Below are 13,210 nucleotides of genomic sequence, written 5' to 3'. Positions count from 1 at the left end.
GGGCGATGCGTATATAGGTGCAGGTCAGACGATCAAACACCGGCGAAGCAAAGCAATGTATCCAATAATGTACGGTAAGCGAGGAGAACGAGTGAAGCGTTGAGTAAGCAGCTATGGCGATGAGCGGACGCAAGATGGCGCGTGCTCGTGTGTACATGTCTATCCTCGGCCTACCACCATCATGGGTTGCAATTCGTTCCCTGTCGACGCTCTCGTCCCACACGCCCTTGGCCAGCACCCACCACCATGCCGTTTGAAACCGTGACACTGAACGACGGGAACGAGGTCCGCTCCTGGTACCCTTTTCGCGATGCTGGTACTGAGTAGGGTACCGTGATCGTCAGATCCCCGCACTAGCCTTTGGCACAGGAACGGCGCTGTATGGCAGAGTGATTTATGGCAGTTTAGCACCCATGTTCATTGCTGAGCAGAAGCCGGCAGGATGCGACGGACTACGTCACGAGAGCCATCGACCACGGTTTCTCCCACATCGATACTGCGCAGGGTACGCTCCCCCGCCATTGTTACACGATTTTTGATCTCACAGACTGTTGATAAAGCCTACCAGAACGAGGCCAGTGTTGGGGTAGCGATCAAGGAAAGCGGACTCCCGCGTTCCGACTTGTACATTACCACGAAATACGGCGGCGGCAAGATTCAGGACGAGATCAGAAACAGTCTGCAGAAGGTGTGCTATTATTCCTCCCAATATGGACCTTCGACGTTGCCTCATCGGCATTACTGTTTCAGCTGGGTATCAAACAAGTCGACCTGTACCTCATCCACCAACCGGGCCTTGTGCGTGACAACCTTGAAAGCGCATGGAAGGACTTCGAACAGATCAAGCAAGACGGCCTCAGCAAGTAAGCATAGAGCACCTCGCCTCCCGGTATCATGTATCGCTCATCCAAACCAGGAGTATCGGTGTCAGCAACTTCACCGTCGAAGACTTACAAAAAGTGATCAAGACAGCGAAGATTAAACCGGCAGTCAACCAGGTATACTGTTTTCCAGGCATTTTCAAACGTTTCATGAGAATGACGAGGGCATACGGTGTTGAACACAGATTCGGTTCCACCCGTATAATTATGCAGAGCATAAGGGCTTGCTCGAGTACAGCGCCAAGCACGGCATCGTGACCGAAGCTTATAGTAGCCTAACGTATTGGAACCTGTAGCCGCGTGTGAGGCTCCACCGAACACGCGAGAGTGGTAAACGGTCGAGAAGGAAAGTCGAGCACGGCGGGCATATCAACGCACCGCACGTGCAGCTGTCAGTCGGACACATAGGAGATGGTCTCCTCCTGGCGCTATACATACTTCCTCACACTCCTCCTCGCCATGGATACCATCTCCTCCTCATCTCCAACGAACACGTCAAAGCTTGACCTTTTGTAGACCGAGTTGAAGGCGGAGTCGAGAGAAGGCGGGTAGGGGTAAGGCTTTGGTAAAGATGTCAGCCGTATTGTCGGCGCTCCGAACGTAGATGAACTTGACGATTCCGGCTGCGACTTTCTCGCGGGTGAAATGATACTGAACGTCGATGTGCTTGGTTTTTCCGTGATTTGACGGGTCTTCGGTGATCGTATTGGAACCTTGGTTGTCGCCCGAGATCACGGTTGGACCTATCTGAGGAAAACCGATGCCGGCAAGCAGTTGGCGGATCCATACAGCTTCCTTGGTGGCGCTGCAGGAGGCCACGTATTCGGCCTCGCACGAAGAGGTAGAGACAGTGGGCTGCTTCCTGGACGACCACGAGACAGAGCCAGAGCCAAGCGAAAAGGTATAACCCGAAACAGAGCGCCGGGTGTCGGGACAGTTAGCGTGATCGGAATCGGTCATACCGACGAGCCGTAGCTCCTCCTTGCCCCCGAGCACGAGGCCAAGGTCGCGCGTCGACTTGAGGTAGCGGAGAACGTGCATCGCTGAGCGCCAGTGCACAAGACCGGGGTTAGCCAGAAACTGGCTGAGGTGCTGGACGGCGTGCGCGATGTCGGGTCGCGTACCGATGGCCAAGTACATTAGCGTTCCGATCACTTTACGGTAGGGATACTTAGCCATCACGGCTTTGTCTTCCGCGGAGGTAGGGCACTCGAGACGGGAATGCTTTGTCCCAGGCGGGAGAGGAGTGCTCGCCGACCGCGAGTCTTCCTGCCTGAAGAGGGTGAGAGCCTTGTCGATGAGTGCGACCTGTGAGAGCGTGATAGTGCGAGCGTTGAAGTCCCGATCAACGCGAATGCCGACTAGCCAGGAGATCTCGCCACTGAACTTTATCTCCCAGACAGGACGGACGGTTTCGACGAAGTTCCCGATCTCCAGAGGGTTACTTCCCGTAATCGCAAAATCATCGACGTAGACCGCCGCGAGGAGGGTGCCGTCTTCGGAGACCCGGTAGTAGATACAGTGCTCCGCGCCGAGGCGTATGAAGCCCCATTCGGTCATCTGTTCATGAAGGTGCTGATTCCACACTCGCCCAGCCTGTCGCATGCCGTACAGAGACTTCTTGACTTTCATGATCCAGGATTCGCGGCCCGATTCCTCCATGTCCCGGGGTTGATACATGTAAGCGGGTTTATCGAGCACGCCGTGTAGATAAGCCGTCTTAACATCGAGCTGTGCGGTTCTCCAGCCGAAGAGAGCGGCGATGTGAAGCACGATGCGGATGGACTCTAAGCGTGCGGTCGGCGAAGTGCTCTTGTCGTAGTCGACACCCTGAGTCATGCGGCTGCCATCGCACACGACCCGGGTCTTATAACGATCTGGGGCACCGTGCGCGTCACGCTTGAGCGAGAAAACCGGCATAGTTCGCATGATCTTTTCGCCGGGAGGGACTTGGGAGCGCGGGACTAGGTCGTAGACATCGAGATTGCGTAGCGAAGTCATCTCGCTGTCCATGGAGTCGCGCCAATCTGGGCCATCTTCGCGATCCAGCGCTTCGCGTGCGGTCCTGGGATCATCTGGCGCGGAGAGGTTGATCGTGGTGGGGTCGTCGCAGCTCGCAGCATGAGCCAATGCGTCGCGTATGTACATTGCGACAGAAGATTGGGCATCAGCATCTGTGTTCTCCTCCTCAACAGAGGGAGCCGCCCCGGCGGCCTTGACCCGCTCAGCCCCTGCGCGGATACTTGCGACAGCGTCTTTGAGCCGATCGACTTCGCCCGGTGCACGGCGATCGCGAGTGGAGCGACGGAGGATGGGACCGGGTGTCAGGGAAGGGTCCGAGCGGAGAGGGGGTTGTCCGGAGGGCGCATTAGGGTGAGACCCTGTATCAGCGTCAACGAACACGGGAGCTGTGTCAGCTGGTGAAGGCGCAGCGGCCGGGGAAGGTGTTGATAGGGGAGTTGGAGATGCTAAGGGGGACATGGCAGGTTGTTGGTGGGATTCGATGAAGGTGACGTTGCGGGACTTGAGTAGCTTCCCAGAGGCTCGGTGCCAGCATAGGTACGCCTTGCTGTTTGGTGAGTACCCAACCAATACGCATTCGCGTGAGCGGGGCAGTATCTTTGGGTTAGCAACGTGTTCAATCAGCACGAACGCACGACATCCGATTTCGCGCAGATGAGACACCACAGGCTTCGTCCCGAAGAACCGTTCATGTGGGGTTTGACCACCAGCGGCCACAGACGGCGTCAGATTCGATAAGTACGCCGCCGTCTGCATAGACACTGCCCAGAGGCATGGCGGCAGCGCGGCGGCAGACATGCAGGCACGTCCCTGCCCCATAATCGTACGGTGAGCGCGTTCACACATGCCAATGTGAGCGGATGAGTATGGGGCGGAGAACTGCTGGACGGTTCCACTGGAGAGCGCGGAACGCATGGCTGCGCTGTCAAACTCGCGACCGTTGTCGGAGCGGAAGATCCGGACGCGTGTTGATGTTGCACGGAACATCTCGTCCTCCCATCGTTTCAGCGCGGGCGTGGCATCGGATTTGTGGGCGAGGGGCAGGCTCCAGATGTAGCCAGAAGATTCGTCGACAATATCGAGTAAATAGAAGTACCCGCCGAGGGCACGTACATGGAAGGGTCCTTGCAGATCGATATATACCACATCCAAAATCCCCGTCGCCCTAACCCCCTCACGGACCTTTGGCATAGCGGCTTTGCTCTGTTTGCCAAGGATGCAGTGGTCGCATGAGGATGGGACGGCGGGTGATGGCGAGATGGGCATACCTTCGACGGCATTGGTGCGTGCAGCCTGCGTCAACGCGCGGTAATTGGCATGACCAAAACGACCATGCCAGGTGGACAGGGGAACCGCAGATGCGGCGATGGGGAGGGAAGTTTGCGCAATGACGGGTGATCTGCCGGGGCCGTCCAATCGGTAGAGGCTATTGTTCTTGCGTGTGGCGCGGGCAACTGGGATGGACTCGCGTTGCCAGAAGACGTCGGCATGGCCGGCTTTGAACTCGATGCGGTAGCCCTGATCGCAGAGGCGACCGACGGAAAGAAGGGTGATGGTGGTCTCGGGGACCCACAGCGCGTTGTCGACCAACATCTGTCGTCCTCCGGGGAGCGCTATGCGCATGGTGCCTATTCCTGAACTGAAGACCTTGGACCCATTGAAGCCGCCTATAGCCACTCGGAGGGGACGGAGGGACTCGAACAGGTGTCGGTGTTTCGTCAGGGAAATGTTCGCGCCGGTGTCCAGGGTGTACTCACACGAAGCCGCGAGAGAGACGTCGTTAGCTGCTCGACGTCGGTCTTCTGCTGACATGGCGCAAGCTGGCGTGCCTTCCACGGTGTCGACAGAGGACGAAAGATCCCAGTCGACGGAAGTCGTATGTACGGCATTTGCGGTGAACCCACAGTCGCCGAAATCGTCGTCTGTCCACGAACCGGAGTCGATATCGATGAGGAAGGGATCGTCCGGGGTAGTTGCGAACGCGAGGTGAGGAGGCCAGTCGGAGACAGCAACCGCGGCAGCAAACGAGGGAGAGGCAGACGGGGCATCCGGGGGCGTGGATGATGTGACTTCTGTGAAGGAGTAAAATTTTCCGTCTGGGCCTTTGACGACTGCCGCGTTCGCCCGCGGAGCGGGCGTCGTGCTCTCGGCGACTTCATCGGTTCCCCGTTTCGACCAACTGGGGTAGCACCTGGTTGATCTTTCTTGGCACAGGGGGAGGCGTCGCACACTTTGCACCAGTAGTTCGAGAAGGTATGGTTGTGACGACGGACGTCCTTCTTGCCGGAGCTAGTGCCAGGGGTCTTCGAGTGGTATGACAACGTGTGAGCGCGGACCGCGTTAGCGACAGCGGCGGGCTTTTGGCGATCCAGTACGGATCGCTCGATCTCCGACGTCGGCACCTTGCGACTAGCCAAGTCGTGCGTAACGTTTGCAAGGATGTCGGGGAAGTTGGCGGAGAGCGCGTTGATACAGACAATATTGACGATATCCTCGATAGTCTTTGGTAGGCCGGCCTCGAAGAGACGCCGTGCATCCGCGCGAACGGAAGCAATGGTGCTGGATGCGGTTTGATCGGGACCCGGAGTGAAGGATGTCCCGAAGAGATTCATCCAGATTTCGGCCTTGAGTTTGTCGCCGACGGCTTGATGGCGAAGACGGAGTGCCTGCCAGGCCGCTAGTGATGTGTCGTGGATGTCAATGATCTCGCGATCCTCCGGCGACACATTCCTCCACAACAACGATTTGATAAGTCCGTCATTGTGCCGGAACGCCCGACGGATAACGGCTAATGCGGGATCGGCTTGTGCTTCGGCAATCGAGGGGCACTGAGGGGCATCAACGTCGATCAGGTAGTCCCGGAGGAATATGCAACCAAGCTCGTTCAGAAACTGCGCCGAGAAAGCGACCCAGTTTCCTGCCGCGAGCGACAACCGGTGATCTTCCGGTAGGTCGTGAAACGAGCTCGGATTCGTGATGCGTGTGATATCCGAGTAGAGGGATGCCGGGGGTGCTGCAGCGGGCATGGCGGCGGAGGTATCCGTTAAAACGATCGTGGGTATGGGAGCGGGAGAGACCGAGCGCGAAGTCTGCGAAGGGTCCGGAGTGATTGGACGCGGGGTTAGCGCCGATCGATCGGAGGTAGCTCGAGGAGACGAAGATGAAGAAGAGTCGTTATCGCTCATACACCGTTTGTTGCCAGGTCCGTGAGATTGAAAAGGTAATCTGCGTTAAGCAGGGCTCATAACCTATTGGAACCTGTAGCCGCGTGTGAGGCTCCACCGAACACGCGAGAGTGGTAAACGGTCGAGAAGGAAAGTCGAGCACGGCGGGCATATCAACGCACCGCACGTGCAGCTGTCAGTCGGACACATAGGAGATGGTCTCCTCCTGGCGCTATACATACTTCCTCACATAACGTACAGATTTTCTGTCCCCCTTACGCAGCACGTTCGTTGACAACGCTATAACCAGTCCCATCACCCGGAATCCCGGTGGACCTCTGGACAAGGTTATCAATGCTGCTGCTACGCGGATTGGGGCCACCCCTGCACAAGTCATTTTCCTCTGGGTCCGAGCAAAGGGTGTCGTAATAGTCACGTAAGTGCTTAATCCGTCCCCGCGATTGAGTGCTCATCAGATGTCATCAGGACTAGCTCTAAGCCTGAACGATTGGACGAATACCTGGGCATCTCAGACCTTCGTGAGCGTTGTCAAGACACATTGATTCTGAATGTTGGCCACTTATGCGTCTTTTCTCCCGTGTCCTGTAGCGCCTTTGACCGAAGACGAGATTAATGCTATCGACGAAGCCGGCGCTAAGGGCCCGTCCTTTCTGACTTCGGTCGCCAATTCCCAAGCACGGACGTTGATCTTGGCTGCCGTACTGACCGCGGTATTGTTTACCTTCTGTGGAGGGATGTCGATCCTTGATCGGCCTCCCCTCTCTGGATGAATCTCTTCAACGGACTTCGGGTATAGATCAAGGGGGTGAAACGGGCTCCATTCCCTATATGCAAGCATTTGGGTGAACAGGTCTCGCCTTCCACACATATTCATGTATAGGTTCGGGTCTCCGAAGGAAATACTTCAGCGGCAGTCCTAAAGTAGGGTTAGGGCTTATTCATCGGCGCCCGAAATTAGCTTTGCATGATACCTTGCACCTCATGGATGGCGCAGATGGCGAACATGGCTCGCACACCAAGGTGAACCGTCTTACTCATAGTCGGGGGCTTGCGGCTTTCTCATTGCAACTATGCCCTTCGGGACGGTGACTCTGAATGACGGGAACGAGGTTGGCGTCCTGAAGCCTCCCAATGGATTGAAGACGCGTCTAGACTGAAATCATAACTCGTAGTTCCCCACCATCGCGTTCGGGAGCGGAACACTCTTGAAGGGCAAAGTTAGTCCTAGCTCGATATATTCTTTGAGATTTGTGGTAACTTGCTGTGGAGGATGCATCGGATTATGTTACGCGTGCACTAGACGCTGGATTCTGGCACATCGACACCGCTCAATGTGAAATACCGCAGTGTATTAGAGGCTACTGACCTGAGCTTATCCACGATGCTCTTTAGACTATCAGAACGAAGCGAGTGTTGGACAAGCTATCAGGGAAAGCGGTTTGGCTCGCCACGAGCTTTACATTACCACAAAGTATGGATTCGGTAGCATTGAAGACGCGTTCCAGGGCAGCCTGCAGAAAGTACGTGCAGACGGAATATTGAGACCCGCTACGAACTGATGTTCCTGCTCAGCTCGGTTTGACATTTGTCGACCTGTATTTGATTCACACGCCGAATGCAATCAGGGGGCAATTTGAAAGCACTTGGAAACAGTTTGAGAAATACAAAGAGGACGGCTTGACAAGGTACGCTTTGCTCTGAATTATCAGCTGTTATGTCCACGGTTCTGAAATCAGCCTTAGGAGCATCGGTGTAAGCAACTTTACGCTAGAAGACCTTCGGGAGCTGCTCAAGACAGCTCATGTCAAACCGGCCGTCAATCAGGTGGGTTACACGACGACATGTAACCTTTGGTTCGTGTTGAGGAGGGATGACTTAGATTCGTTTCCATCCGTATAATTACGCCGAGAACAAGAGCCTCCTTGAATACAGTGCCAAACACGGTATTGTGGTTGAAGCGTACAGCAGTCTTACGTGCGTAACTTCCTGCCACCCCCGCATGTGGAATCCTGACGCAGAATCACTTGTAACAGTCCATTGACGCAATACCCTGGTGGTCCTGTCGACAAGCCCATCCAAGCCGCAGCTGAGCGCCTTGGTGCGACACCTGCTCAAGTTATCTTTCTCTGGGTGCGCAGCAAAGGAGTAACTATCGTAACGTACGCTATGCATATCCTTCTGGTTATGATTCAAGTCCCGATTCATAATCTCTTGCGGCCAGTCAAAGCTCCAAGTCGGAGCGCCTTCAGGAATACCTCGCCGCCGCCGACTTGCGTAAGAATTCACTCTTGCGTCTGACGTCCGTCCCTCATGTACCTTTTTAGCTGCGCTCACGGACGACGAGATTGATGCTATCGATAAAGCTGGAGCTCAGGGCCCTCCGTCGGGCAATGCTTGGCGCGGAGGTGCTATCACTGTTGCGAAAGTCTCCGGCCTTTTGCTGGCGATTGGAATTGTGACTAAATATTGGGGGCTATGGTAGTTTTCCAAAGGGTTGCATCGGCGATATCACTCCCATTCTGATCAATCTTCGGTGGAAATTATTGGAAATCGACTACCTGCGTTTACTTTGCTTGACAACTTGCATTGATCTCTACACACCCCGGTGCCTACGGACAAAGGACAACAGCGCGATCTTGACTCTGTCAGGCTGCTCAAAAAATGGGGCGTGCCCGCAGCCCTCCAATAATACAAACTCGGCCTTGGAGAAATGCTCGCCCATGAACGCCTGCATCTTCCGCCACTGTATGTGTGTGTCCATCTCGCCTTGCAACACCAAGTACGGCAACTCAGTCGCCCCTTCGAGAAGCTTAGTCTCGTCTTGTGCGCGCGTCGTGACGTGGGTTCGAGCGAGGGGATGCATGCTCGCGGCCGCGCCGATCCACATCATCTTGGTATCGTACGGCAAGACAGACTCGTCTGCCGGCGGAGCCACGCACGATTCGACAAACTTCACGCATCCCTGGATTTCCGGTGTTCAAGTGCCGAGACGGGAGCTGATTTTTGTGCAAATAACAGCTTACCTTGTACCAAACAGAAACCTCATCGCTCAGGAAATCTGGTAGCCAGCTCTGAACGTCCGGATGCGCGACGAGGGGATCCATTGAACGGTATGGAAACCCGCCGAAGAGTATGACGCCGCTGATTATATCTGTTCCGTAATGCGTCGCTATATCAGCTGGGATAATCCCTTGTCAACGACCATGTCAGCTTGTGCTCTCAAGTCGCCGTTCAGCAGAATGCCTGACCTCCCAAGCTCCTGCAACGTGTTCAACATCGACCGCTTGCCAAGCTTTACATCGTGGAATCGCTCACCATCCTGCCACAAATGGTTTGTCCAGGTGATATGCATCACATACCGCCATGAAGTCTTCGGCGTGGCGAATGGACTCGTACGCTTCCGCATCAAGTGGTTGGCCGCTTTGACCTTGCCCACGAACATCATATGCTACCTGCGCAGTCCGCGTGAAGGGTGCTTTGATGTAGGAGCAACATTGGATCACTAACCAGGTGCAATTCCTTCAACAGATCTGTATCGGAGAACTGCTTCTCGAACGCCAGCGAGGTGCAGCAGAACCCAGGGATGAGGACGAGAGCCGGCCCGTTGGCGTTTCCCCCCGAATAGGTGCAGATCTGGACTCCATCGTTCGAGGACACGAAGCGCTTGGAGGTCAGCATCGGGTGCGGCATCGTGCATCGGCCGCATGTCCCACCTTTGGTGGGCATTTATACCCTTTTCTACGGTGCAGGTAGCAGTTGCATATGACTGCAGACCGCGACGAAGCATGGCTTACTGGATCCCGCGGCCCTGGAATTTATCCGAGGTTTATGCGGCCCAGACGGCATGGCGTCGGACTTGTTCGTGCAATTGGGAGGAGAGCGACCGAACGTGTTCATTATTCCGTGAATACTGGCATTAACGTCGAGGTCAAGAACATGAAGGTGTTCGTGGAAAGCGTAACGTAAATAAAGATATGTCGTCAAGAAACATTAGCGGGTCATCGAGAGCATAAACTTGAAGACGACGTCAAGTGCATCGGAGGGTATCGAAAGCGCCATCGAATAGTAGTGTTATATGATAGGAAAGCCTCACTCGACGTAAACCTCGGTTCCAGTCTTCCACTTCGCCTTTGGCTTGTAATGCAGCGCAGCATTGTGCATGCGCTCCTTGACGCTGATATGGAAGTTGGGCTGGATATCCGGGATCCGTCGGCCTTTGAAGAAGTTTGGCCTGCGCGTGATATGCCGGTCAGCGTCCAACCTGAACCTGAACGATCACCACGATATACTCACAGACTATTGTGATGCCACCCCCCCTCTCCGTCCTGCCACATATGCCTGAACGGTATCATCTCCGCAATCCACCACACCGGCGCCAGGGGGAAAACGCGCATCTCGTCGTGTATCGGCAGTCCGGCCTCCTCCCGATCGAGCGCGAGCTCGCGGCTGGGCGCGTGCCGGGGCGAGGCCGCGAACACGCCGTCGAGCGGGATCTTCATCCGCCGCATCGCGTCGCTGTCGAACAGCACGCCGCACTGAGCCGCCATCACCTCGCGCACCATCCAGCGGAGGGCGATGTCCGCGAGCGCGGGGGTGTCGTCCGAGACGGCGCCGCCGCCGACGTCGGCGTGACAGCCCGCGAACCAGACCTCGAGCACGTCGGTGCCGCCCGGGCGGCGGGGTGCGGCATGCGGGTCGGGCGTGTGCTTGGAAACCTGGATTTCGGCTTCGCTCCACGTGGACTCTCGCCGCTTCTTCTTGAGCTTGCGTGAATTGCGGAACGGGCGATGGACCAGCGTCGCCGCGGTGTCTTCGGAAGCACGAGGGGCATGCCCTTGGAGGGTCGGAGACGCTGGATGCGCCGCAGATACCGACTCGCCCGACGGTCTGGGCACTTCGAACGTCACGGCACCGATGTCCAGGTCGATGTCTTCCGACAGCCTGGGGAGGTCGCCACCGCGACGAGGCGTTCGGCTCGGAGAACGAGAAGAGGAACCCGCGGGGAGGAACGAGGCGCCGCTGACCGCTGATATGGGGGAAATAGGTGGTGGCGAGCCCGGTACCTGCAGCCTTTCCGACTCGCCGCTCCTCCTCATCACGTCGGCGACGCCGCTGTCGTTCGACGGACGGGGCGGCCGCGGGTCTTCCTTGTCTTTGCCGTGAGCGGAGCGGTCGACACCCTCCAGGTGGAGCGCGTTGTGTTCGCGATTCGGCGTGAGGTGTAGCTGCCGCTCAATCTTCTCTATGACGGGTATTTGCTCCTTCTCGGCCAGCTTTCGTTCCTCCGGTGTCATGCGGTGGTACAGGTTGGGTTTGAACTTGACGCGATGCTGCGCATATGATATGAGCACGCGAGTCGACGTTTTGCGATGGATGAACTAAGGTTCACCTCGTCGAGAGAGAGTGCATGCCGGAACGTTTTGATGCACTGATTCGCGGCTGTGAAAGGTAGCGACTTGCTACGTAACATGCCGACGCTCGCCACAGTGTCCTGAGTCATAGCGTCAGAGACGCTCGACGTTCATCGGCGAGGAAGGGCGTACCCAGACGCCGACAAAGTCCACCTTGACATCCCTGCAAAACGAGCGCTTGAAGCGTTCACAGAGCCTCAGGCCCTTCGCGTCGGTGCGTTTGTACAGGCGATAGGCGAACGTGACTTGCTCGAAGTTGTCGCGGGGAAGCAGGCCGGTTTTATACAAGAAGCCGGCCAAGGCGCGAGCGATATATGCACCCCGAGAAAAGCCTGATGGGGGACATGATTCAGGAGAAGGCCGTCGGTGATTTCATATGGGGCGCACCAAAGAGACATATTCGATCTCCGGGGCGATAGTTGCGCATGATGAACTGATATCCATCCGTTACATGCGTGTCGAGATACCTAAGCGCGTAACCGCGATGAGCACGGGGAGAAGGTCACGACGTCAGGATGCACGTACCATGCTACTGCCTGGTCCAGCAGCTTGGCGGCGCCTTCGAGCCAGTGGCTGGTCGAGCCCGGCTTGAGATACGTGCCGACGCCTGGCTGGTAGTAACATAGCTGGACCTTGTGGTCGTCCTTCTTCAGCAGCTCGAACAACTTGACCACGTTCGTGTTCTGTGTGCGGACGGTTGTCAGCGGCGGTCATGTCGTCACGGGCCGGACACGATGGGATATTGCATCCGAGACCGAACGTTAAATGAAGGAACGGGCACGCACGTCTCCGTCGAAATGGTTGGCGGTGCCGTCAAAACACAAGACGAGCGTCCGCGACGCGTCGGCCGCGCTCATGCACATCTCCTCGTAGAAAGCCGGCAGCGTCATGGTTGAGCGTGTCGAGCAAAGGACGAGTGACGGACGAGTTCGGAGTGGGTATGGCGAGCGGGAATGGCACAGGCCGACGCAGAAGGGGCAGGCTATATATCCCAAAGAGGAGGATGCATTGGACTTGGACAAGCGATCAGCCGCTTCGAGGGCTCCAGGGAACGCGCCGGCTCTTCGACGGTCCTTGGGACCGTGGACGGATGTGGCATGGGCGTCAATCGGCGTCGCCGGCTCTTCGAATCAAATCAGGCATGTCGCAGCTCTAAACTCTGCTGGAGAGCCCCCCATTGGTCGGCTGTCGTCCCACTGGTTGGTTGCCTTGTACCGCGAACATATGCGGTGCAACCAGAGTTTGCGTTATTGTGTAGGATCCGGATGCTGGGCACAACGTTCAGTGCTTGAAGCAGCGAGCTGTTCACCGAGGCGCCGTCAAGCCCATCGCCGAGGACAGGATGCCAGAGTCGTGGGAAGTGGCGAGGTCACCGGCTTGATGGCCGGTCCCGGTTCCCCGACCTCCACGGACAACAAGTCGCTCGTTCGGCGCGGACGATGGCTTCCTGTCGACGGCATCTCATAGTTGCGATAGCCAGAAGCCACCAATCATCGACCATCGTTTGCGTCTGCCGCACGAAATCCTCTCCCCTCGCGGAGGAAAGCCATTCACTCATCGAATTACAAGCAGTAACCTTTCCTAACCCGGCTCACCGGCCGTTAAGCCAACGATGTCAACGAGATGCCCGTCAATACCATTGGTCTGCGCGCGGTGCAACAGTAGACAGTCTGCGCACCACCCTGAACTATACGCATAGCGGCGGATCATT

General features: G+C 56.6%; 4 protein-coding genes across 4 annotated transcripts; 2 read left to right on the top strand and 2 right to left on the bottom strand.

Annotated features, from left to right (window-relative positions):
- The first annotated feature begins 220 nt into the window (after window positions 1-220).
- On the top strand, window positions 221-1,369 carry PUNSTDRAFT_141412 (Aldo/keto reductase). Its single transcript, XM_007380325.1, has 7 exons — window positions 221-285; window positions 345-389; window positions 442-505; window positions 561-688; window positions 751-863; window positions 917-998; window positions 1,067-1,369. Exons 1-7 carry the CDS (start codon window positions 247-249, stop codon window positions 1,175-1,177), a joined length of 582 nt encoding a protein of 193 aa, XP_007380387.1. The 5' UTR covers window positions 221-246; the 3' UTR covers window positions 1,178-1,369.
- Window positions 1,370-7,158: 5,789 nt separating this feature from the next.
- Window positions 7,159-8,570, top strand: PUNSTDRAFT_61739 (Aldo/keto reductase; the record flags this gene model as incomplete). Its single annotated transcript, XM_007380324.1, has 10 exons — window positions 7,159-7,197; window positions 7,261-7,305; window positions 7,358-7,421; window positions 7,481-7,608; window positions 7,661-7,773; window positions 7,831-7,912; window positions 7,968-8,062; window positions 8,122-8,247; window positions 8,310-8,380; window positions 8,413-8,570. The coding sequence occupies 10 exons, from the start codon at window positions 7,159-7,161 to the stop codon at window positions 8,568-8,570; spliced, it is 921 nt and encodes a 306-aa protein (XP_007380386.1).
- A 111-nt stretch (window positions 8,571-8,681) lies between these two features.
- Window positions 8,682-9,766, bottom strand: PUNSTDRAFT_61064 (alpha/beta-hydrolase; the record flags this gene model as incomplete). Its single annotated transcript, XM_007380323.1, has 5 exons — window positions 8,682-9,050; window positions 9,130-9,278; window positions 9,337-9,347; window positions 9,404-9,536; window positions 9,592-9,766. 5 exons carry the CDS (start codon window positions 9,764-9,766, stop codon window positions 8,682-8,684), a joined length of 837 nt encoding a protein of 278 aa, XP_007380385.1.
- A 411-nt stretch (window positions 9,767-10,177) lies between these two features.
- Window positions 10,178-12,356, bottom strand: PUNSTDRAFT_61007 (uncharacterized protein; the record flags this gene model as incomplete). The annotated part of the gene is made up of 9 exons (XM_007380322.1): window positions 10,178-10,319; window positions 10,382-10,898; window positions 11,113-11,176; window positions 11,338-11,418; window positions 11,478-11,579; window positions 11,632-11,831; window positions 11,887-11,966; window positions 12,025-12,182; window positions 12,285-12,356. The coding sequence occupies 9 exons, from the start codon at window positions 12,354-12,356 to the stop codon at window positions 10,178-10,180; spliced, it is 1,416 nt and encodes a 471-aa protein (XP_007380384.1).
- Window positions 12,357-13,210: the final 854 nt, after the last annotated feature.

Source organism: Punctularia strigosozonata (assembly GCF_000264995.1).
Source record: "Punctularia strigosozonata HHB-11173 SS5 unplaced genomic scaffold PUNSTscaffold_2, whole genome shotgun sequence".
Lineage (NCBI taxonomy): Eukaryota > Fungi > Basidiomycota > Agaricomycetes > Corticiales > Punctulariaceae > Punctularia > Punctularia strigosozonata.
Note: the sequence above shows the minus strand (reverse complement) of the source record. Positions and strands in the feature narration are given on the sequence as shown.

Excerpts from the sequence above, each read along its gene's own strand:
- PUNSTDRAFT_141412 (XM_007380325.1), top strand. The coding sequence starts at position 247 with ATGCCGTTTGAAACCGTGACACTGAACGACGGGAACGAG. Across the intron at positions 506-560 it reads CCACATCGATACTGCGCAGG|CCTACCAGAACGAGGCCAGT; the intron begins GTACGCTCCCCC and ends CTGTTGATAAAG. Across the intron at positions 689-750 it reads TCAGAAACAGTCTGCAGAAG|CTGGGTATCAAACAAGTCGA; the intron begins GTGTGCTATTAT and ends TTACTGTTTCAG.